General features: G+C 46.9%; 2 protein-coding genes across 3 annotated transcripts; both read right to left on the bottom strand.

Moving 5' to 3' along the window:
* Positions 1 to 98: 98 nt before the first annotated feature.
* Positions 99 to 1,973, bottom strand: LOC143429626 (uncharacterized; the record flags this gene model as incomplete). The annotated part of the gene is made up of 1 exon (XM_076905304.1): positions 99 to 1,973. A coding segment is annotated over one exon (534 nt), but the record flags the coding sequence as incomplete, so codon positions are not given.
* Positions 1,947 to 20,032, bottom strand: LOC143429747 (potassium channel subfamily K member 18). Of its 2 annotated transcripts, XM_076905500.1 has the most exons (6): positions 19,722 to 20,032; positions 4,428 to 4,844; positions 3,976 to 4,330; positions 3,358 to 3,749; positions 2,661 to 3,108; positions 1,947 to 2,086 (listed from the first exon to the last, which is right to left on the bottom strand). In XM_076905500.1, exons 2-6 carry the CDS (start codon positions 4,683 to 4,685, stop codon positions 1,974 to 1,976), a joined length of 1,566 nt encoding a protein of 521 aa, XP_076761615.1. In that variant the 5' UTR covers positions 4,686 to 4,844; positions 19,722 to 20,032; the 3' UTR covers positions 1,947 to 1,973. The 2 variants fall into 2 exon arrangements, with proteins under 2 accessions (XP_076761615.1, XP_076761614.1); XM_076905499.1 differs by lacking the exon at positions 1,947 to 2,086 and having other exon boundaries at positions 2,438 to 3,108.
* Between the last annotated feature and the right edge of the window lie 891 nt (positions 20,033 to 20,923).

Genomic DNA, 20,923 nt, shown 5'->3' with positions numbered 1-20,923 from the left:
TAAAATTAATGGAGAAAGAGGAATAAATGGGAGTAGTGTAGAGTTTTCTTTTTTAGTTATGTTACATAAGAATAGCCGTTTTCTATATTTCTTACCTTTGGTATTCTTTAGAGGAAACTTGAATCGTACGATTGCGAATATATTTATTAAGAGGATTAAGGATACGAAGTTACAGTGAGGCAAAAATAAAAGCTCAAGTGGTGATTGTTTGATCAAACTTTTACTTCGTTTCTCTTTAATGAAAACTCATCGAATGTCAAGAAAGAAACACGTGTACAAACATCGTATTGAAACACTCGTTGAGCCTCAATCTAGTGACATTTTGCTTGCTGACCACGTTGGTGCACACGGGAAATCCATCAGCGAGACTGGATTTGGTCCATTATGATATCAATACCGTTTCCTTTCATCTCATTGTTTTCATATTTTCCATGATAAATTTCACCGTTCAACCACACGCTTTTAGACGATAGTTTTATTTCGTACGCTTCTTTATCGACCTTGTATTAAAATTAAGCGGTGTCCAACGTTGGGTTAAAACGAGTCCTCTTACAAGTTACATTAGGACAAACCGTTTTGTAGCTGTGCACACGTCTTTGTTTCTATATTTTATATTTATCTGTCTTTTCGTAACAATATTAATTGAACTGCCAATTTGGCGTTGTTTTTTAAGGCTGTGTCTTTCATTCTTTTTTTTTTGCATTACCCCTTCCTTTTGGAAAACATAAAATTCGACTAAACATGTGATTACTAAAGAAATATTAGTACAAGAATGGATATTTTAAGTTCAATTTTTGTCAAATTTTATTCTTCTATAAATTTTTTCTTCTCGATTGTCTCACCCTGTATATGGTTATTTTTTTTTAGAAGACATGTCCATCGAAGAAAGGGGCAATGCAGTACATGTACATTTTGATAATTCACACAACTCACACGAAGTAAATTCGGCCATGTCGCGTAATCTAGCAACGATAATGGTAAGAAGAAGAGTATCAGCAGCGATAAGAGTATTAAATAGTGTTACAGTAACGGTAGTTATAATGTAAACGGTAGAAATCTAGTGTCTTTCGTCGTTACGCCTCTAAAAGTCTCCAGAAGTCCCGGATCTTTCTTCTAGACGTTTTTAATGCTCGAACTTCGTGGTCTTAGAGCCTGAAGAATGCATACACACGTTCTTCGCTCATGTTTCTAAGACCTTATCCCAGAAAACATTATTGGGCACATTTTAGAATCTTCCTTCTCATTCAACAATTCAATAAAAGTTTACTCTCCGTTTTTTTCAGAGAGAAGGAATCTATTACTGCACGATTCGTCCATTCAACTCTCATTCAGCATCCACCGGACTTCGAAAACGACTTCGTATCCATTTCTCACTCGTCTCACGAACAATCTCCAACATTCTCCAACTTTTCATCACAAAATCACCCATGATTGTAACGTCACATGAAAACGTTCTCCAGCCCAGAAACATTCTTCCTAGTGGGCGTGGAGGTGGCGCAGCTGACACCTTCGTCCTCGAAGGTGACCATCTTCTCGCGGCTTCTGGTCGCGGTTCCTGGACACTCCAGTAGCCTGGACTGATTCGACGCGGAAGGATTCGCGGCTGAGGCCAACGGTGGCGTAACAGCCGATGAGGGTCGTAGAACGGAAGTAGGCGGCGGCGGAGGCACGGCCATGTCCGTGACCGCTGCTGCAGCCAGGTTGAACTCGCTCACACTCCTAGGCACGAAGTATTCGAAGTGCAACGAACTCTCTTGCTGGCGATGCTGATGATGTTGATGGTGGTACTGCGTCGGGGACAGACAGCTACGCCTCAAAGATTGCGCGCGTTGGAACTGTTGGCTCGACGAGTTTCTTGATTCAGACGGTGTTCTCTTGCGAGGCAGAGAATGATGACCTGGCGATGGCTTTATGGCAGTGTTGGACGCGTGGGCCAGGAGCTTCCCGTCCCCGGGACTCCTGGCCTGATGCTGTCAGGATGTTGGCACCATGGACATTGCGATCGCTTCTTCTTCTTGTTCGGACAGTCGCGAGTCGCTGGTGCCTCCTCCGTCGTCCAGGTCGGCCTTGAGCCCGGGACCGGTACCTATCGAGCGAAGTAAAGGGTTCATGGTTTTTTGGAGGCTTGACTGTGGTATTATGGTTATTGATTTTATTAAAATGGTCTTGTTTGCTCTGTTTTAATGAAAGGGGTTTTTGCAGAGTGGTCAAGATGCCCGATCGAAATCCCCGACGCGAGTGGATAAGAACCGCTCTACGTGAAAGCAAATGAGAGCTTGACTCGTTCGTTCGTGATACCTTTGGCACTTTGAGCCTGGGCTTGTGTGGAAACGTAGTTTTTCGCTTTGGGCAGGGAAGCTGAAGCTTTTGTAGTTAGTGGGGGTTAAGGAAAGGTAGTTGCTTGTGTTCGATACGTGAGATGAAATATTTTTATAAATTGTCTATAAGATGCAACTACCTTTCCGCGAGTTAAGTCGCAACACGATAAAGTCACTATTGCCATAACAAGATATGCTGTATTGTGATTGTTTATGCATGGAAATAGTATGTATAGCCAGGCTCAAAGCGTTCAGGTCGGAATCTAAAGCGTAGCCGGGTAAAATAGCTTCTCGCCCGGAACGATCTAGCGGTTCCCCGTCGAATGCCTGCATCAGGGATACCTGTACCACCGATAGGTCCGACCACCACCCCCGACGACATGCCGCAGGTTCTACCGAAGACCCTGACCACGCGTACCACCTCCTCCTGGACGAGGTTGAAGCACATGGCGATCAGGCCCATCCCGGCGAGTATGTAGAGCGAGCAGGCGCACAAACTGAGCTCCTCCAGGGTGGCGGACGCCGCGTTACGTCCTACGGGCATCAGGTCGCCGAAACCGATAGTTCCGAGGCTGGTGAAACAGAAGTAGCCGCCCTCCAAGAGGCTCCAACCCTCCAGACGGTTGAACATCACCGCGCCGCAGCATATGTAGAGCAGCATGATCACTAGGCAGAGACTGATCGGTATCCTGACCGGGTTCGTTTCCACCACGTAGCCAGGGGACGAGCTCGTCGACAGGGACAACGAACACGGATGGAAGTGGCGTTTACTGTTTCCCGACGACACGTCCTGATGGAGAATGCAATGCTTTCCCAGGTATTGTTTATCGTACAGTTTTACTATATAATGCGTGCGATTCAATTGAAATATGGGTAACGAAATTTTGTGGATATAAAAAAATTGAGGACACTGAAATTTAGTTAGGTTTTTTCGTCTGGTGTCCTCGATTGCAGGCTGATCAATCAATCAATCAAGTTCTTTAATATATTGATATTTTCTAGGTGTGAAATCATGTTTTCACGGCAAAATGCATCATACCTGAAGCGCAGCAGTCGAGCTGGTAGTCGCATGAAGCAGCCCTTCGTTGCCGCAATCCAATAAAATGGCGCTGCTGGTGCCTCTAGTTCCTAGATCGTCGCAGGAGCTCTCCCTGCTTGCAGAATAATAATTTCCAGACTTTGAGTCGACGTGGTTGTCGTATCTATACGTTTTGCTCACGATACCACCGACAGGAGGTGGCGGCGGTGGTGGTTGTTGCTTTCTGGTGCAATTTCGAGGCCTGCACAGCCGGCCGTACAGACGGCGGAAGCTTCGCGAAAGGACGTCGCCCACCGTGCTCAAATAGACTAGCATTAGGGGAATCCCGGCCAGAGCGTATACTATTGTGATCAAACGACCCCAGACCGTGCGAGGCGCCACGCTACCGTATCCTGGAATACCATTGATTCGAGTTCTGTTACAAATGATCGTCATTAAGGGAAGAAGGGCAGAATACTAGGCGTTTATTAGAGTATAATAGGCGTGATTGGAGGTGATTTAGATCCAGGTGATATAAATTGAGAATTTGTATTAGGGCTGCAATAATTTTGTGCAATTTCTCGGTGAAATTGCTAATCGCTGGTTAAGAAAGAAGTGTGATCGACTTTCTTTTCTTACCTATAGTGGTAATTAGTGTTAGGGAGTACAACAAACTGCCACTGAAGGTCCATCTCCGATGCGGTCGTCTCTCATGGTCCCTGGATCTAGAGGATGGTCCAACTGGCTCGTACTGAGAGGAAGTTCTTCTGAGACCCCTTGCCAGGTTCTCCTGGAACTCAAACACTTCTCTTGCCGCTAGTCGTGTCCAGTTTTCTTTGTACAACACGTTGAGGTCTTCCGTGATGCTCCAGAGCCTTTCGACGGTGCGTGCCCTAAGCTCCATGGCAGCGGTGTCGTCCTCGAGACCAGACACCACGTACGATCCTCCCTCGGACTTGGAGCCTCCGGGAACGAGTAAGTCGTTTGCTGAATCCTGTTAAAAACGTAGCAAATATTTTATCCCCGATTTATACGAATCAATAAGTTAGTAAAAGTTCAAACTATTCTATACAAAAGCCCAGAACACTCACCGACTTGAGGCCACCTTCCAGCGCCATGAACGCGAACGCTCCCAGTAACGTGTACCCTAATACAAGCACGCATACCCCCAGACTTGCCAATAGACCCGGAGTCTTGGTGGACGTGGCCGTGCTGCAACTGCAGCAACAGCACAGCAACTCTGCGCCCCTCACGGAGGCGCTGATCCTCAAGGCGTCCGTGTTCGCGTTGGCGTTCCTCCCTGGACAGCATCGCGGCGCCCTTTGATAGTAGTCGCCGGTGCTCTGCATCGTTCCGGCCCGTCCGCGCGCCGCCAACGGCAGCCAGCCAGCCACCGCAGCTGCAGCTGCAGGTGCAGCGACCGACGCCGCAGCTGCAGCCGCAACCGTACGCCTCCTATCGCTCCACTATCCTCCCTGGAGCGTCGTCCATCTGGTGCGCTGGCAAACCTGTCGCAGAGATTACCAACGATCCCATTAGATCTTATCCAGCGGCCCTTCGTTGCCCTAATTGCTCCTTACTGGTGATTACGGCCTCCGGAGAGATGCTTCAGAGGACCTCCATAGGTGTCTATGACGAGTGGCGGGGCCACGCGGTTATGGAGATGCTATCGAGTGACGAGGGTGACCAGGGATAAGGACCTGTGACCGACGGGGATGATCGGAGAATGGGTCAATCAAGCTTGACGCCGTCTTCAGGTTGCAACCGATACACTTTACGTACGATTGTTACGCAAATTTGTATATATAATTCAAATCGCGGTGCACGTAGTGCTTCTGAAGTTTGAGTCGCACGTTAATTTCCGTTTGCATTTCAGATGTGTGCCTGAGAAGGTGGTGGTTCAGCGTGCCGCGCGCAAGTTCGCGGATCATCTTGGACGTCCCAAAGGAGTTCGGGGGTAGCAATTGGAGGATCAACGCGAGCAACTCTCAAAGGTATGATGCTTGGGAGGTAAGTCCGTTTATGTGTATAATAATTTCGAACTATCGTAATAATTTGCGAGTATAGCAGAAATTCGAATACAATCCCCCAGCGTGCGATATAAACGTCGAAACGAGAAAACTTGATGATTTCCATAAACTTCGGAACTGGAATAGTAGGCAAATGGAATACGTAATAGAAGTTTGACAGAGCAAGTTTGAAAATTGCGGGAATTTTTGAACAAACATCGACGGAGGTGCCTGATGTTATGCAGTTTCCGGCTCCAAAAATAGCAACGCGATAATCTCTCATATCGGACGTGGAAAATCCACTATACCCATAAATTCCCATTGTTTTCACGCTTAAACGGCCGAAAAAGCGCTTGACGAAGGACATCCGAGGGCGACATTTGCCCCGCAAAGGGAATTCGGCTCGGCAGCCAGTTACGTGCTCGTATTTTTCAATTTCCTGTCGAGCCGCGCGACCCATTACGCGAAGTTAATAATCGGGCGGCTCGATTTCCCGAAATAAATGTCCCGTTTTCGCGCTTTCAGCCGGCCTCTCACCGAGGAGAGTCCGCTGATAAAGCGAATCGTCCCGTCGCGTCGCGTGTACACGCATAGAAATAGCCACGATCGAGCTTCAAACAAACCTGTCGACGCCTCCTACACAATTTTTATTGTGCGCGTTTATATGTGGATACTCTCGTGCAACCGGTGTGTACGGTCACTGTTAATAATCGTTTGAACCGCGGAAGAGTCTAATTTTAACCCAATGGGGATAGATAGTTCGAGGGTTGCTCAGTTTGGCTTGTTATGAGACGAACTTTTTGTTTGTACTTAGCGTTTCGACGTTGCGTAAAAAATTGTTTAACGAAGAGTCGAGGTTTAATAATTTTTTACGTCTCTAGGGGAGTACTCGAGTAACGTCGAATAATTGCTAGCGATATTGTACACGCAACTCCGTACCGCTATCAGGGCATGAACTACATCCTAAACTACCCCGTTTCCCTTTCTCTCTTTCTCCGTTCTACTGGTCGCCTCGTTGTCCTTTGATGAGCTTTTCAATACCGCCCACACGTGTATCGCGCTTACGTATCTCTGTTTCGACTGGTGAACGTTGCGAGCAAATGAGTTCCTTTTTTCTTCCCTTTTCGACCTTTTGATCTTTCGCAGCGGTTGGTCAGGTTCGTCGACTTTCCTCTGATAACATTTATTTAGCTCAGCGTGGCGATTAAAAATTTAATCGCAACGCAACAGCTTTTGCTATCTGCTAATTATACTCTATTACAAGTGAAACTTTTAATCCTCCGCAAGGAAAGCTTTAATAAAAAAAAACCTAACGATGCAGTGGAGAATGTCAGAATTCTCAAGGATAATTACATTTTGCCCATAAATGTAAAGACAATTTAACTACGAAGTTAAAGTTATCAGATAATCCAGATTTGGATGGATACCGAGCCAGCTGGAACAAGTCATAGAGAGATAGATTTGTCAAATTGTACAAAGAGAATTGGAATTCGGTTCCATCCACCTGATTCCTGTTAGTATCTCTTTAAATGATCGAGCTTCCGGCAGATAGAGTTTCTGGTTACCCCTTGATCAACGTTTCAACAAGTTTAAAAGCAATTAGGGCCCCCATCAATCAGTCTTTAGTTAACGTCTCCTGAAGTCATCAGGCTCCCAACGATCAGGGGATGAATAATTAGAATCTAGTCAAGTTAGAATAACAATATAATGTTTGCTTTTAAAACAACTTTTTACTAATTTTTTCGCAGTACAACCTAGCTTAAATAAGATGAGCAGGATCACGTGTTAACCAACGTGGAAGGGAGCAAACAGAGAAGGGGGTTGCCAAGGGGTAAAAGAGAACTCTGTGTAAATAAGTATCACCCTTTGTTTACGCGCCTCTGTTGAAGCAATCAATGGTGCGAACGGGTTACTTGAACGGGAACGTTATATGAAAGGTATCGAGTTGGCGAAAGGCGACGAGAAAAATTTGCAATCGCAACAGCAGATCCGTCCATTCGCTGTATTTCAATAATCAGGTCGAAAATCTTACCTCTCGCGTTCAAGCTACGTCCCACGAACTTACCCCCGTTAACAAATCAACGGATCCAGGAACCATTTAAATGGCGAGGGCAAACCAGAAAGGGGAGTGGTGCGAATGATCGTGCATCAATTAATTAACACTCGTCGTTGGAGAGAGGAAAAAAGGAGAAGAGGAAAGAAAGAAGAATGCTGATGGCAGGAACGTGGAAAGGCGAGGTGAATATTTTATCAGAAAAATACGGGCAGAAATTGCGGTCGCGGAACAGGGGTAGGTGGCTGCGGCGCAACCGTGAACCGGTTGTACACCGTTGTGTCGTTGCGGCGGTGTATGTGGGCCGTACAAGGGAAAGATAGAAGGATTCGCAGCCGCCCCAGTTGAAGCATTGTACCGTGGTTACCAGAGATAAGGCATGAAATTAAATTCGACGGAATGTGGGTCGTCGTGGCATCCCTCCTTCCGCGACCGTCCTACGGCCAACGACGACGAGCGTCCTCCTCCGTGTCGTCGTCGACCATATTTTCGAGGGCGTACCGCGCTACTGTGCGTTTCAAAACACTCCTCTCGCGATATCTCTGTTTCTCATCTTAAATGTCGCCAGCCTGACAGAATACAGACGTGTACGAATATTGGAATCGAATCTGGTCCTCCAGTTTACTCAGACTCCGTAGTCAGACTCAATCGTCTCTCTGCTATCTCTGGTTATCTCGTTTTTAAACCGCACCCGTGAAGTGTTGCACTGGCCACGATCGATTCCCCTTATCGCGGCGCGGCACCGATCGTAACGCGCGGAACCAGCGCGAGACGCGATCGAGATACATCGAATCGGGACTGGCATCTGTTAGCAGGTGGTAAACGCGAAGGAATCGGAATCCCTCGGGGATAGGGCTGTTTAATTGGAATTGATGCTGCAAGCCCAGCGCTACAATCGACGCAGCTCTAACACGCGTAACTAATTAACACGCCGGAGATAATCCGAGTGAATCGCGTCTAAGCAATAGCTCCCTCGTGACGGAGGCGATCGAACGGCATAAAACGGGAGGACCGTGGAGGAGCGTCAGAATTCGAACGCCGCAAGCAACGGTACTTACGTCGGATTTACCTATGAATTATACGTTAACGTATATATATGCAACTTTGTATGTATAATTCTGTTATTAATGACTCTGAAGAAATGTTAGTTAAGTTTTTGCTTGACGATTCAGAAAATGATAGAAATGATTGTATCTAATAATTGATGGAAGATACTCGATACGTAGATAGTAATTGATAAGTGATTCAAGTGATTCCACTGATTTTTGTAAATCGTCTACACCGTGCAATCTCTGTTGCTGCTTTTCCATTAAGTCGTGGCGCCGCACAGTGACGAATTCCGTCGAGCAAATTGAATATTCACGGAGCACAGTCGAAACTCTCGAAGGCTTCTTATATATTCTTGAACAACCCCCTGGTAACTTATTCAAACACCGAGACACTGTTCACGCGAGAACACTCGGGGATCCGCGACGGATTTTCCTCGCAATTTCGTCGGCAGTCCCGTTAGAACGCGAGATCCGTCGTGGAATTCGCCGATTTCGAGGGCGTTTTTGAAAGTTCGCGGAAAGTTAGCGGGTCCCCGAGCCGAGAATACGCGATGGATCGAGGAATCTCGTTTATCCGCGGTTACAGAATTCGAGCTTGTTTCCTTCTCGTTTCTGCACACCCTTCCTCCCCTCCCCCCTCCCTGAAACCAACTTCCCGGCCAGGATTACGCGTTACATTCCGCTGAAGGTGTCCCGTTATCGCGAGAGCGAAAAAGGAGCGAAACAGATGGGAAACGCCCGCTGTAACGCCTTGAAAACCATTCCACCAGCTTTCACGAGAAATTGAAATTAACGAAGTGCGAATAAAACAAAGTCAAACGTTACAACACCTGCCATAAATATAAATACAAGCATCAGGGAAATAATTTTTGAAATAGTAGAGTATAAAATTTTAACAGCCCCTAAAAATGAAATAGAAACGTTGCAAATACTACTGTTTAATGATGGACGAAAATTCCAAAGGAATTGCACTATAGATTGCACTTCGAATGTAATAAAAACCATCAGCGAAGCGATAATTAAGGCATCCAACGAACAGAGGATCGTCCAAGGGTTCGAATCGAGAGGAATTTCATTTATTCGCCAACCCGTTAGACGATTAGACAGTTCGAGCTCGTTACCACCTCGTTTCAGCGAGCCGGAAAACCGACCATTCGATCAGGATTACGTGTTACGTCTTCCCAGGGGGGTGTCTCGGTGTTGCGGATGGGTAAAACGCGGCGGACAAAGACGAATCGACCGGCGTGGAAAAACGTTTGCGCGCCCGTATTAAGGGAGGGCGCAGATAACGAGCGACAGGACGCGGAAAGTAGGAAGCTGGCGTGAAAAAGTAGCTACAAAATGAGCCGTAGATTGCGACGATAAGGCGTTATGGGGATGCTGTGAAAGGGCACAAAGGAAAAATTAAACTGTACCCGTGGCAGGGAAACAAATGGTCTCTGATCCGGGCGTCAAACGATCAGTTATCTTCTCCCTTTGAAATCCCTAAACCTGGAACTCGAAGCTGCACGTTTAAAAGGTATCAATGTCAAGTATTTTATAAACAAGCCGTATACAACAATCTTCCTTAATTGGAATTATTGTAAACGTACAATTTATCTAATTACAGCTGGCGAAACGGACGAAGACCCAAGAAGAGCAACGAAACGTGGGACCAAAAATCGATTGAACGAGAAGACACGCATTCGCACGGTGGCAGACACACCGTCTGTTCCGTTTCTGGCAGAGTCTAATCGGGACACGCGGTAACACCGCGTAACGAGTTAGCACAACGAAGCCAAGCCAGGGGTCTTGGTGGCCCTGGCAGCTCGCAATCGATAGCCCGAGCAGCCAGAGGCGTGGGAGTCTGCAGCCTCTGGGGCAGAGAGAGGGACACAAAGAGACGTTGGACCGAATTTCCGGAGCAACGGAGGAACTCCGCTGAGAAACCAGAAGTATGGGAGAAATTCGAAGAAAGAGCCCGGGTGGACCGCGCTAACTAAAAGCCGGGATGCTAAAAACTGCCAGGATCCCGAGCTGAGACCCAGATGGACGTTTTTCGTCCGGTTCCCTTCCCGATGGAGTCGTCAATTAGGGGATGACCAGGCTTGATGTGGCGTGCTTTGGCGAGACCCGGAGGGTCCCTCGAGCGTGTAATAGGGGAGAGATCGACGGGGCCAAGCTGGAAAGTCGCGGAAACCTTTATTAAGGAAATAGGTCGGGAACCAATAAGTCGTTTAGAGGGACCCTTTACGGGTCCTCGCTTGACGGCCAGGAAATTTATAGGGAGACGTCTTTTAATCAAGCCACACCGTCCCTCTGTTTTCTACCGGTGACTCTGCGGATGATGGCGGTGCAGCCGAGTTTCGAGTTGCCTCCTTTTTTTGCGGGTTAACGTCAGTGGGATCAGCTCAGGGGATGTAAATTGGGATTAGTTGGATACGGGTTATGATTAATGTTGCGATTACAGCAGTTGGGATTCGGGTAAATCGCGTGGATTACCTTTAGATCGGTAAATTCAGGATTTAGCAATTTTTATATTCGAGTTATTTAGCGTTCGTTTATAGCCTGCGTATAATGTCCATTTTTTGGAATTAGACTCTACGAGGGTTGTCTAATTGTAGATTAGTCGAATCGATTAGACAGGGTATTTCGTTTCTCGTTCGACGCTTGTTCGAATCGAGCTGTCCGACGCGTCGCCCGGAAAAGCGAGCCTCGCGATTCTCCTGCTCGCCACGAAAGTTCAAGTGTCTCGAATTAAATGCGTCTGCTCGCGCGAGATAACGAGCTCGTAACTATCTGTCTGTCGTCTCTGGTGAATCCCCGCTAGACGAATAACAGTTACGTTTACCTTGCACCTAATCTGCCCTCTTAGCGTCAATTACACACTGCGCGCCGTGTTACCGGGATAAGGTCCTGCGATCCCATCTTGACTTCCGTTTAATTGCACGCCCAAGTCGTGCCGCCGGGTGAAATACCAAATTGGGACCGTAAAGTATATTACAATGGGCGATCCTCGTGTCCACATGCCCGTGAGATCTGGCACGATTATGAAATTCAATTGTTATTGGTCAGATGGCTTCTGATCTCTTGAATTTCTACATTTAGCTTACGCACTTAATTGATAATTGCAAGCGAGATGAGACTCTCGAGTCGTTACCTTCATTAGGAATTTTGCGTCGTTTGGGACTCGTTATTATTATTATCAAATAGATAGGATTGCTCAAATCAATTTATACAGTGAAATATCTTGTTAGAGATTATTTATCTCTGCGCGGTTTTCAATTGTACTGGCTGTATTCAGACAATATCTCCTTTTACAAACGATTCAGAGAGAGACTTGGCAACAGCTCCCATAAAAAATGAAGGAAAGTTAACTCTGTCCATTCAACAACGGCTCGACGCACCGTCTGAACCACGAATTAACAGTTTGCACCGCGAAATTCCATTTTCCTGTCGGCTATTTCCAGCCGCGCCGGAAGACTGGTTAGAAGTTAAGGGAGGAAGCAACGGGTCCAAGGAACCGGGGCGAAATTTCATTGGACCCACCCTTCCACGAGCGTCGGTTTCACCACGATCTCGGCTCTACCTGCCTGCTCGACAATCCATCTCGATCCCCCCGAACGATTTCGTCTCCCCTAGTTCGCCCATAAATTTCGTTTCCACCTAATTTTTTCTACCCTCCGCACTTTTATTGATAAAAAAAGGCGAAGACTGTTTCGACTATCGTGTTTGTCACTGTCCATTCATTTTTCTTTCTCCAACGCATATTCCTTTCAAGGGATTATATTTCACGTATTTTTAACGATTAACTTTGATTATTATTATCTAACAGATTTTTCCGGTAAATTATTTTATAAACTGCGTTATTTATTTGTCTATCTCGTTTCTGGTGCGAATTTGGATTCAGGGGAGCAATTATGACTATTAGGGGTGGGCTTTTAATTATATGAACCGTCTAATAACTTGGTCGTTCCTCGGTTCGTCGCGATACTAATGAACGTTGCTCTTTAATTCGCGGATACGCGTCCCACTTGAGCTTCTGTTTCCCTCTTTCTCTCCTCGGTGTCCTGATTCTTCGTGTTTCTAAAGGAACACCGTGACGTCCGTGGCCGACGTCTATTCTTGCGCGCGGATTATCCTATAATCCACCCCTCTGACTATTGTGCCAATATTTTTGTGCCGTTCGATCCTTCTTGCCCGCCGTTTCGAGTGGCTCGTCCAGAATCTCAGAGTACCCGTACTTTTTATAGATCCTACGCGAAATGGTTCCGATCGGATGACTTCTGGTTGCTGGGTTCGCGATCATTAAACTGAAGGAAACGAGAAAAGGGTGCGAGTCGTGAAAGCTGCAAAATCTTTAGATTGAAACTGGGAGGAAAGGGAGATTTGAACATTTTAAATTTGCGTCTGAGAAAATAAGAAATGTGGCAAATTTGAGAAGTCCAAAGATTTCAGAAAAGAGTTCTGTAATTTTTATAAATGGTAACTTAGAATTATTGGGTTCTAAGGTTGCTCGATAGAAATTCGCTCGAAATTGCAATCTAGTATTGCAAGTAAATATTTCCCTTTGGTACTGTTGCATGCAGCAGTTCCTCGATTCTGCGTATAAATGGCATAGTTTTCCAATGCTATCGCTATGACGCGAATATTACTCAATTTGTATACCGTGTGAACTACAAACTTCCCCGGTCTGATTATTCTCCCCGTAGCCGGAGCAATCTAAAGTCTTCTTGTTTCGGGTAATCTGGTTCAGAAGATATATTAACGCGATTGTATTGTATTGCATTCCACGTGTTTTACCTATTCCAAAACAAAATCTCTCTCCCTCCTCTCCTTCGTACCGATACATTTACAACCCTCCAATCGAATGCTACATATCTACCATAAAGTGCTTGGAAAACTATTCTAAAAAAAAAAATATTAAACAATTTTCCATGGAGTATCCCAAAAATGCAACAAAATTCAAAGCGGAGCGTGTGAATAAAGAGAAAAACTAGAAATGGAATTTTCGCGTTACGCATTCCTATGAAAAAAGTCTGCGAAACATAGGACACCTGAAAAACACCAAAGTTTTTCTCGTTCCAAAAAACCTAGCAACATACACGGATTTTTACGCCATTATACTGTTATCTCTGCTATTTTTTCATACCACAAAATCTACGATCTCCTAGAATATTCCAAAAAATGAATTCCATTCTATTATTCCAATCGCACCCCTTTCAATCATCCCTCATTAAAACATATGAAGTCACGCATCTTCCCCAAGGATCGCGTCTTCTCCCGCGATCCACGATCGCCCTAGACTTTCGTTCCACATTACACTCCACCCCAACAAAACTCTCTTTTAAAATCACGTGCCATTTCCTACGATTTCAACCTTTCACCTCAGCAATCGTCCTTGATCCTCCGCTTTTCTCAAGCCTCTGGGTTATGGGCAAAAAAGGAGGGTTGTCGCGCACGGTTATCGCTTGGCGGGGCGCGGCGAACGTTTCCGGCTTTACGGGCCGGCTAAAATCGAGAGGGAACATTCAATTAGGGCTTATCGGTTCTCGAGGCGAGTTTTTATCGCGTTTGATCGCCTTTTATTCCCGTGTACGCTCGACCCTGCCCCAGCCTGCTGGCCCGCGGCTTTTCCACCCTTATCTCGACGCTCGTGCCTCATTTGCGAACGAGAACCTCTTCCACCGCCGCTGCGAGGATAAAAAGGCTGCTTCTGACTTCCTCCGAAAAGCCTTCGTAACCCCAGCCGCGCCTCCACCCCCATCGTCGCCTGTCCTTATCTCCCGTCCCGTTGCCACGCTCCCTTCTCTTCTTCCACCCGGACGATAAATACAAATACCCCACCGTTTACCAACCCGCTAACGCGATTTACTTACTCCGCCCTTGCGGCTGATTAAATTACCGCGATTACGATCGCCAGCCAGCGCCATTGTTGCACCCCCTCGCGATTAATGGCCACTGTTCCTCACCGTTTTCAGTTCGCTCAGGTTGGGCTTGGTTGGAACCATGGTTTTTTTCTTTTGCCTCGTCCATTGCTACGTTGGGAGACAATGTAGGGTAGATGAGTGTTTTTAGGGATGCTCGATGGTACTGCGATGTTTTACACGATTCTCTGATACTTTTAGTAATAGTTTCATAGTTTGTATGTTGGATGGATACTTATGTATACACTTTTTATGTTCATTTTGTAGTTGCAAGTGAATTGCAAGCAGAGATGATTGTTTTTCCTAAAAACTGTTTATCAGCGTGTGAGTAAGTGTCTTACTGCACACGATGCCACAATAGTGCTCGTCCAAAGTCCTCACCCAACGCCGTCCAATTACTATGTAGGAACTTTCTGACCTGACTCCTCGAGCGTTTAACGCACCAGGCCTTGTTGGATGGTGACGGGTCCACTGGCAGGCCAAGAACTTCGTTTACAGCGTCCACACATGCGAATTCGTATAATTTCAACCCTTCTATTGGGTTAACCGAAATCGAGTGGTTGTAAGCTTCGATCGTGGACTCGTGATTCTCGAGGAACGATCCTGCTTCTTTGGAAGTGAAAGACGACAGTGTAGATTAAGGTAGAATCACTGGAAGGGCGTTGCCAGTGGAAGTTCTCGATCGCATAGAGCCACGCGAAACGATAGGGTCCTCGAGCGGGTCTCGCGATGTATAAAGCCGCGCTTAACTTCTTCTTTAACGTGCCTGGCGAGGTTCTCGCGTAACTTCCATCAACGGCGACGCTTTTCAGGACGCACGGGTGCATTCGAACGGAAAGAATGGTGGAAACTCGATAACGTCGCGAGAAAATATTTTCGAACGGCACGGTTTTCTATCCTAACGACCCTTTACCCGACCGTTCCGCCACCCCTGTCTTGGGTCGTAACTTTCCTCATTTCCTCCATAGTCGAGACGAGAGTCGCGTTCGCGGAGAACACTTTGAAAATTCCCACCAAGCTCCTCTGTCTACTAATTTGCCAACTTTTTTCCTTTAATCTCCGCGTATACGTATTTAAGAAAATTGAAAAGTTCGAGGTACCAACGATAACGCGATCGAAGAAGAGCGCTTCAGGGGGTGTGTGTCGTAAGGAATTTTCTAAAGGACGAGTAGTCGTCCCAATTTCGAAATTCGTGCTCCACTTTTTCCAATCCGCGCGATTAGCTTGAGCAAACTTCGCGACGTGAAATTTAACAATTTAAATTACTGTACGCGCCAGTTTTGGCAGGGTGAAAGGACCAAAAAACGAGCCAATATCAGCGCAGCGCGGAGGAAGCTCGTAATTTACCGGAGCGGATTAAAGCGTCAGTCGTTCGAAAAAAAAATCGTACGTTTGTGACAGCGATTAAAAAGAGCGCGAGAAGTTGAGGTGCGTTTTTAATTTTTTTGCTCCGTCTCCAGGAAAATTTTCGGAATCGCAACTTTTCGCTGCGATCCTCGTTCAGTTTTCAAAGCGGTTCTGGGCTGCGACGATTTTTTCGGCGATGAAAGGGGCGCCAGGATAAAAGGGAATGGGTGGAGGGCAGAGGTGAAGAGTTGGAGGGAGAAAAAAAAAAGGATGAAAGAAAAACAACAAACGACCACGCGACGAACAATGGGGTAATGAAGAGTCGCGCTTTACGCGCGCGATACCCGCCCGTGAAATCCGTAAGAGGATTTTCGTTCGGCCGGGAAAAATGCCCGGCCGGGGATTCAATATCCAGCCGCTTTTTATTCTCATTAAGGGAGGCACAACGGCCGGGTAATTAAGGTGGGAGCTGTGAATCGAGGACGTAAACAGCCCCGCTGATAAACCTCCCTTTGGGACGAGTGTTTTAGCCGCGAATGGCTCAGTGTTATTAGATGAACGCGAATTATCGTTGGCTCTCTTTTTCTCTTTCGTGGCTCGTGTGTTATTGGCGATCTCTGCAAATTTATTTATCGTCCATTTTCGCGAAAAAAATCCGACGTCGATATCGATCGGATATAAACTACAAGTTGGATTATTGGATTAGATTTTGGTTCTGTTTTGCGACGAATGACGGAAAAAATAAGGACGTTTCCGGTCGAGAAAAATGACACGGGTTCGAGTACATAAACGTGGCTAATAAAGGTCTCAAAGGACCGTGGAACGGGAAGGACGCTCGCGTAAGTCTACCCTTAATCCCTCTTCTTCCGGAAAGAGGATGGCGAGGTAGGAAAGGGAAGCCCATTTACTGGAGACCCTTAGGATTACAAGCCCTTGATGGCGTCTAGTTAGCTTGTTTTATTTAACCAGAGAGATGAGGAGAAAAAGTCCAGCTGGATGTATATGTTAAGCGCTATGAAAATGTTACCAGTTCGAAAGTACTACATAATTTAGTAAAAAATAGTAAAAAATTACAGCAGGATATGAAGCTCGACTGATCAACCTTGAAGAGAAGACCACAAGCAAAGACAGAGGATTTAAACGTTTTAATTGGACTTCTTGGACGTTTTCATCGTTGCAACGTTTCGAATCCTGCAGCATCCCGGAGTGGGTGTAAATAAATAAGACAGGAGCAGATGAACCTCGCGGTCGAACAATTTTCACTTGACGCCAGGCGAGCGAAGCTGTTTGCCTTCCGCTCCCCGATCGACCAGTGGCGGTCTTGAAGGATTTAACGATCTCGACGCGCTGAAAAGGAATTGGGAAGCGTTGAAAGTCTCTCGAAACGCGGTGGCTTCCGCGCGGAGCGAGCAGGGACGAAGAATGGCGGATGAAAGGACGGGGTTTGGACGGGGTGGGACACGCAACAGGGGTCAGGTCGAGTGGGACATTTCAAAATTTCAAGAAGCTCGAATTTCCGCCGATAAAACGCCACGCTGAGGATGCGACGCCTGGAAATGTCGTGGATAAAATTGGACGTGTAAGGCTCCTCGCGAAGTCGAGGGATGAAAGGACCGGAGGAGGAAGTCGAACATGGTTTTTCAACCCCTCTATAAGCGAGGTCTTTCAAACGCGTTTTCGAACGCGTGGCTGTAGCGAACTCGAGCTACTTTCGTTTGAAACAATCGTCGAAATTACGATTCCATAAAAAGTTACGAAGCTGTTCTCGTCGAGACGTGTCTGACCATGTATAGACCGCTTACATTTCACTTTAGCATCGCGCTTCTTCGTTTCAGCCGATCATGCATCGACGCATCGTTCTGAAGACAGTCACGACCGACATTCTCTGCAAGCTCCTACATTTGCGAATCCATTTGAAAGAATTTCAAAACAAGGATACAACGGCACGCTTGAAACGTCGCGTTTGACCCAGAAAAGTACGGCTAATGTTAATATTCAAGGAACAGAGGGGAAAGCTCGTAATTCCACGCGCAAACCAGCGACCAATTACGTTAAAACATTCAGGAGTTTAAAGTTCCTCTTTCGCGAGGACGAGGAAAATAGAAGAGAGAACGAGAGCCGTAGAGAAGGTCGAAGGATAATGGTAACTACTGGAAACCGTGTGCCAGAATGACAACCTCGTCGTTAGACCAGCTTAGTCATTATGAATTATCTATGCGACGTCTGCGTCTTTGCCAGGCGCAAAAACGAATTCGACTCTCGAATCGAAGAGCACCCCTTGGTATATGGCACCAATTGGATTCACCCCTTGCGTGGTGTCGTCTCCAGAGATGTATTTTTCCTCCAACTACGGTCGTTACGCGTGACAAGACGTTCGAGGGAAGAATTGATTGAACAGGTGGTACGTAAATGGAGATATATACGTATAACAGAGGAAAAGCGCGAGACGAAAAGTTCTTACATCTCGCAACTTCGAGAAATGGAATTGATACGCGCGATATAGGCGAAAGATTGTAAACGATCGGTCCTACAGGAATTTTTTTTTAGACACACGTCCTTCCTCTTTCCCTTTGAGTCGTGGCGTTGGATTGTTTGGTCTCTATTTCCTTTTGCGCGTTTCCAACAGCGTGTAGGAAATTCGATTTTCCCGTTGTTACGGCGAGCATGATCGTGTAACATCCCTGTTTCGCCGCTCTGTTCGTCTGAATATACAACCTGTCTGCCGGCTTGTTAAGCGTGTGTAAAGTAACCCCCTGAACCCCCTGGGATTCCTGCATATTTATGCGAACTACTTTTCACCAATTTGTCCGTATTATCCTGGACGCAGAATTTTTCTTTTTTTTTTTTCTCGTTGCAAGGGAACATCGTGTGTCTTTGTTACGTTCGAAGAATCGTTTAGTTCGATAGCCAGGGTACTTAGCTTTACGGATGATAGCATTTTAATGACATCGGAGATAAATGCAAGCTTCCTTCGGGAACGCGTTCGACGGAAAGAATTAAGTAGCGTCCGATCAGTTTTCGAACTGCGAAAGTCGTTCGATTCGGCTGGATCGCACGGGTAGAAGCGAGTTTCGCTGACGAATCGACGAGCATAAAACGAGCCGGACGAGCCAACAAAGACGGGACATTTATCGAAAGCTGTTAACACGGCGAACGGGACAACCGGGACGAAATTACTTCGCTTCGCGCCCATCCTGAAAAGTTGAACGTCGATCTGTTCGATTCGCGATATTCTACGTACCATGGACTAGAATTTTTCGACCACGACCGAATTACTAGAGAACTCTGATAATTTGCAGGATTTATTCCAAGAATTATCGAATCGTAAATTTGTTTAAAAATATTTTTGCTATATTTATAGTGGAATAATTTCTCTGAAATTTTGAACCTGTTTTCAACATCGAAAGGGTTACAACTTAATACCACTCACACTGTTCGCAATTGCATCGTTCGAAGCGCAAAGACAATTCGTCATTCCCATCAAACGAATCTATCCACCGGATGCGTTCACCCCCATTCTCTCGTCTCAGAAAATAAGACACGATCCATCTTCAACATGTGTCTGATCCTCTACGTTCGCACCGCCTCGCAAATCTTCTGCCCTATCCATTATTCTCGCCCCGGAAGGAAAAAGAGCTGTACTTTCCGCTCGAAAGTGCGCGAGTAAAGTGCAACGTATACATACGCTGTATAATTCAATTTCTCTAACCATTTTCTGTTTCTCGCGAAACATGAAGTACCTACAACAACCATTCGAAAAATTGATAAACGAGAGGCTGCGTTTTGCTCCTGATTTTCGTTGAATAAAAAGAGTCCCTTCGGATTTAGAAACGCTAGAAAAAGATACGTGTCAGGAGTGGTGACGAAGAACTGCGGCAACGCGACAGAAATGATCGTCTGCGTGTCCGGGATCGTGTGCACGAGGCCTTGGCCCGTGTGCGTGTCTGTGGTGGTGCATCGATTCGGAAACGTTCGAAAAACTTTTCTTGGAGGACCGTGGGCCTTGTAACTTGCTACTTACCTTAGCAGCGATCGCCCCGTAACGTGCCAGTCCTCAACTTCCCACAGACGTTTCGCCAGGCATATCGGCTCGTCGACGTGGAACAAACTTTTCCCAGTTGTTAGTCGAACCGCTTGAATCCGATGTTGGAGTAAGAGAGACGATCCTTTCCCACCTCCGTCCTCAGCGAGCCGAAAATCTCGTGGAAACTCGAACTCACGAACTCGCTTCCGCTCCTGCGGACTCTTCTCTACCTTTTACCTCCCCCTGGACGGAGATCTTTAGTCTGGACCAAGCGAAGGAGACACTCGAGGATACCGCGAGAACACTCAGCTTCCTGCGTTTTTTCTCCAATTCTGAACGCTGTATCTTCCCGGCTTCTTCGACAGAGGGTTGATCAACAGTCTGCCTCGCGACGACTTCGCCCTTCGCCACCTCCTCACGGATGCAATCGAGGAGCCCGGAGCCTGTTCGTCGTTTACATTGATCCACGAGCGCGACCCTGTCATCTGTTACTCATCTCACGCCGCGGCTGGCTCTTCGATACTTTACGAGGCAATCTGTTTCAGCGAGCTTGTCAACCCCGGTAGAGCACGCGAGAGGCCTTCTAGGGGAGGCAGAGTCTTCCCAGGAATCATCCTCGTTAGTCTGTAGAAGAGGGGAGAGCCAGGGAGATCCAGCGGGGCTACTTTCTCGCGGAAGTCTCTTCAGACGCCTGCCACGTTGCTCCACGCCGCTCGCAGCATCCTCTGCCAACGGGAGTCGCGTGCTGAACTCTCGATGAAGCCTCCTTTCGAGGAAATCCCTTGGAGTTTCGTGCGGAACGATCAGGACATGTGGCTGGCTGGTCGGATCACGGACGCGGTGTATCGACGCGATTCTATGTCGAATGGAAACTGTTTGCCTCGACTGGACGGGGAAACGACGTTCGTCGAGTGCCGTGGAAACTGTCTGCCGTCCATGAACAGCGTCGCCGGCACGGACGCACCCCGTAGAAGGGTGCACATCGCGCAAGCGTGGTGAAAGCGAGCTGCTGGCGCTTGCGCTACCTCGTGCGGTCCGATCACCGCATGAAGGAACGCCGCAGCCCCGTTCTAACTACCTCTCCAGCTACTTTCACCCCTCTGCCATCATCCACTCTCATCCACCGTGATCTGACTCCTACGTTCGACTGTCTTCTTCGTATTCCTCAGCGTACGCAGCTTTCGTTCGTCTGTTTCAGG

This window comes from Xylocopa sonorina, chromosome 12, assembly GCF_050948175.1.
Source record: "Xylocopa sonorina isolate GNS202 chromosome 12, iyXylSono1_principal, whole genome shotgun sequence".
Lineage (NCBI taxonomy): Eukaryota > Metazoa > Arthropoda > Insecta > Hymenoptera > Apidae > Xylocopa > Xylocopa sonorina.
This window is presented reverse-complemented; position numbering and strand designations above follow the sequence as displayed.

Excerpts from the sequence above, each read along its gene's own strand:
- LOC143429747 (XM_076905499.1), bottom strand. The coding sequence starts at position 4,685 with ATGCAGAGCACCGGCGACTACTATCAAAGGGCGCCGCGATGCTGTCCA. Across the intron at positions 4,331-4,427 it reads TGGAAGGTGGCCTCAAGTCG|GATTCAGCAAACGACTTACT; the intron begins GTGAGTGTTCTG and ends CGTTTTTAACAG. Across the intron at positions 3,109-3,357 it reads GCTCGACTGCTGCGCTTCAG|GACGTGTCGTCGGGAAACAG; the intron begins GTATGATGCATT and ends ATTCTCCATCAG.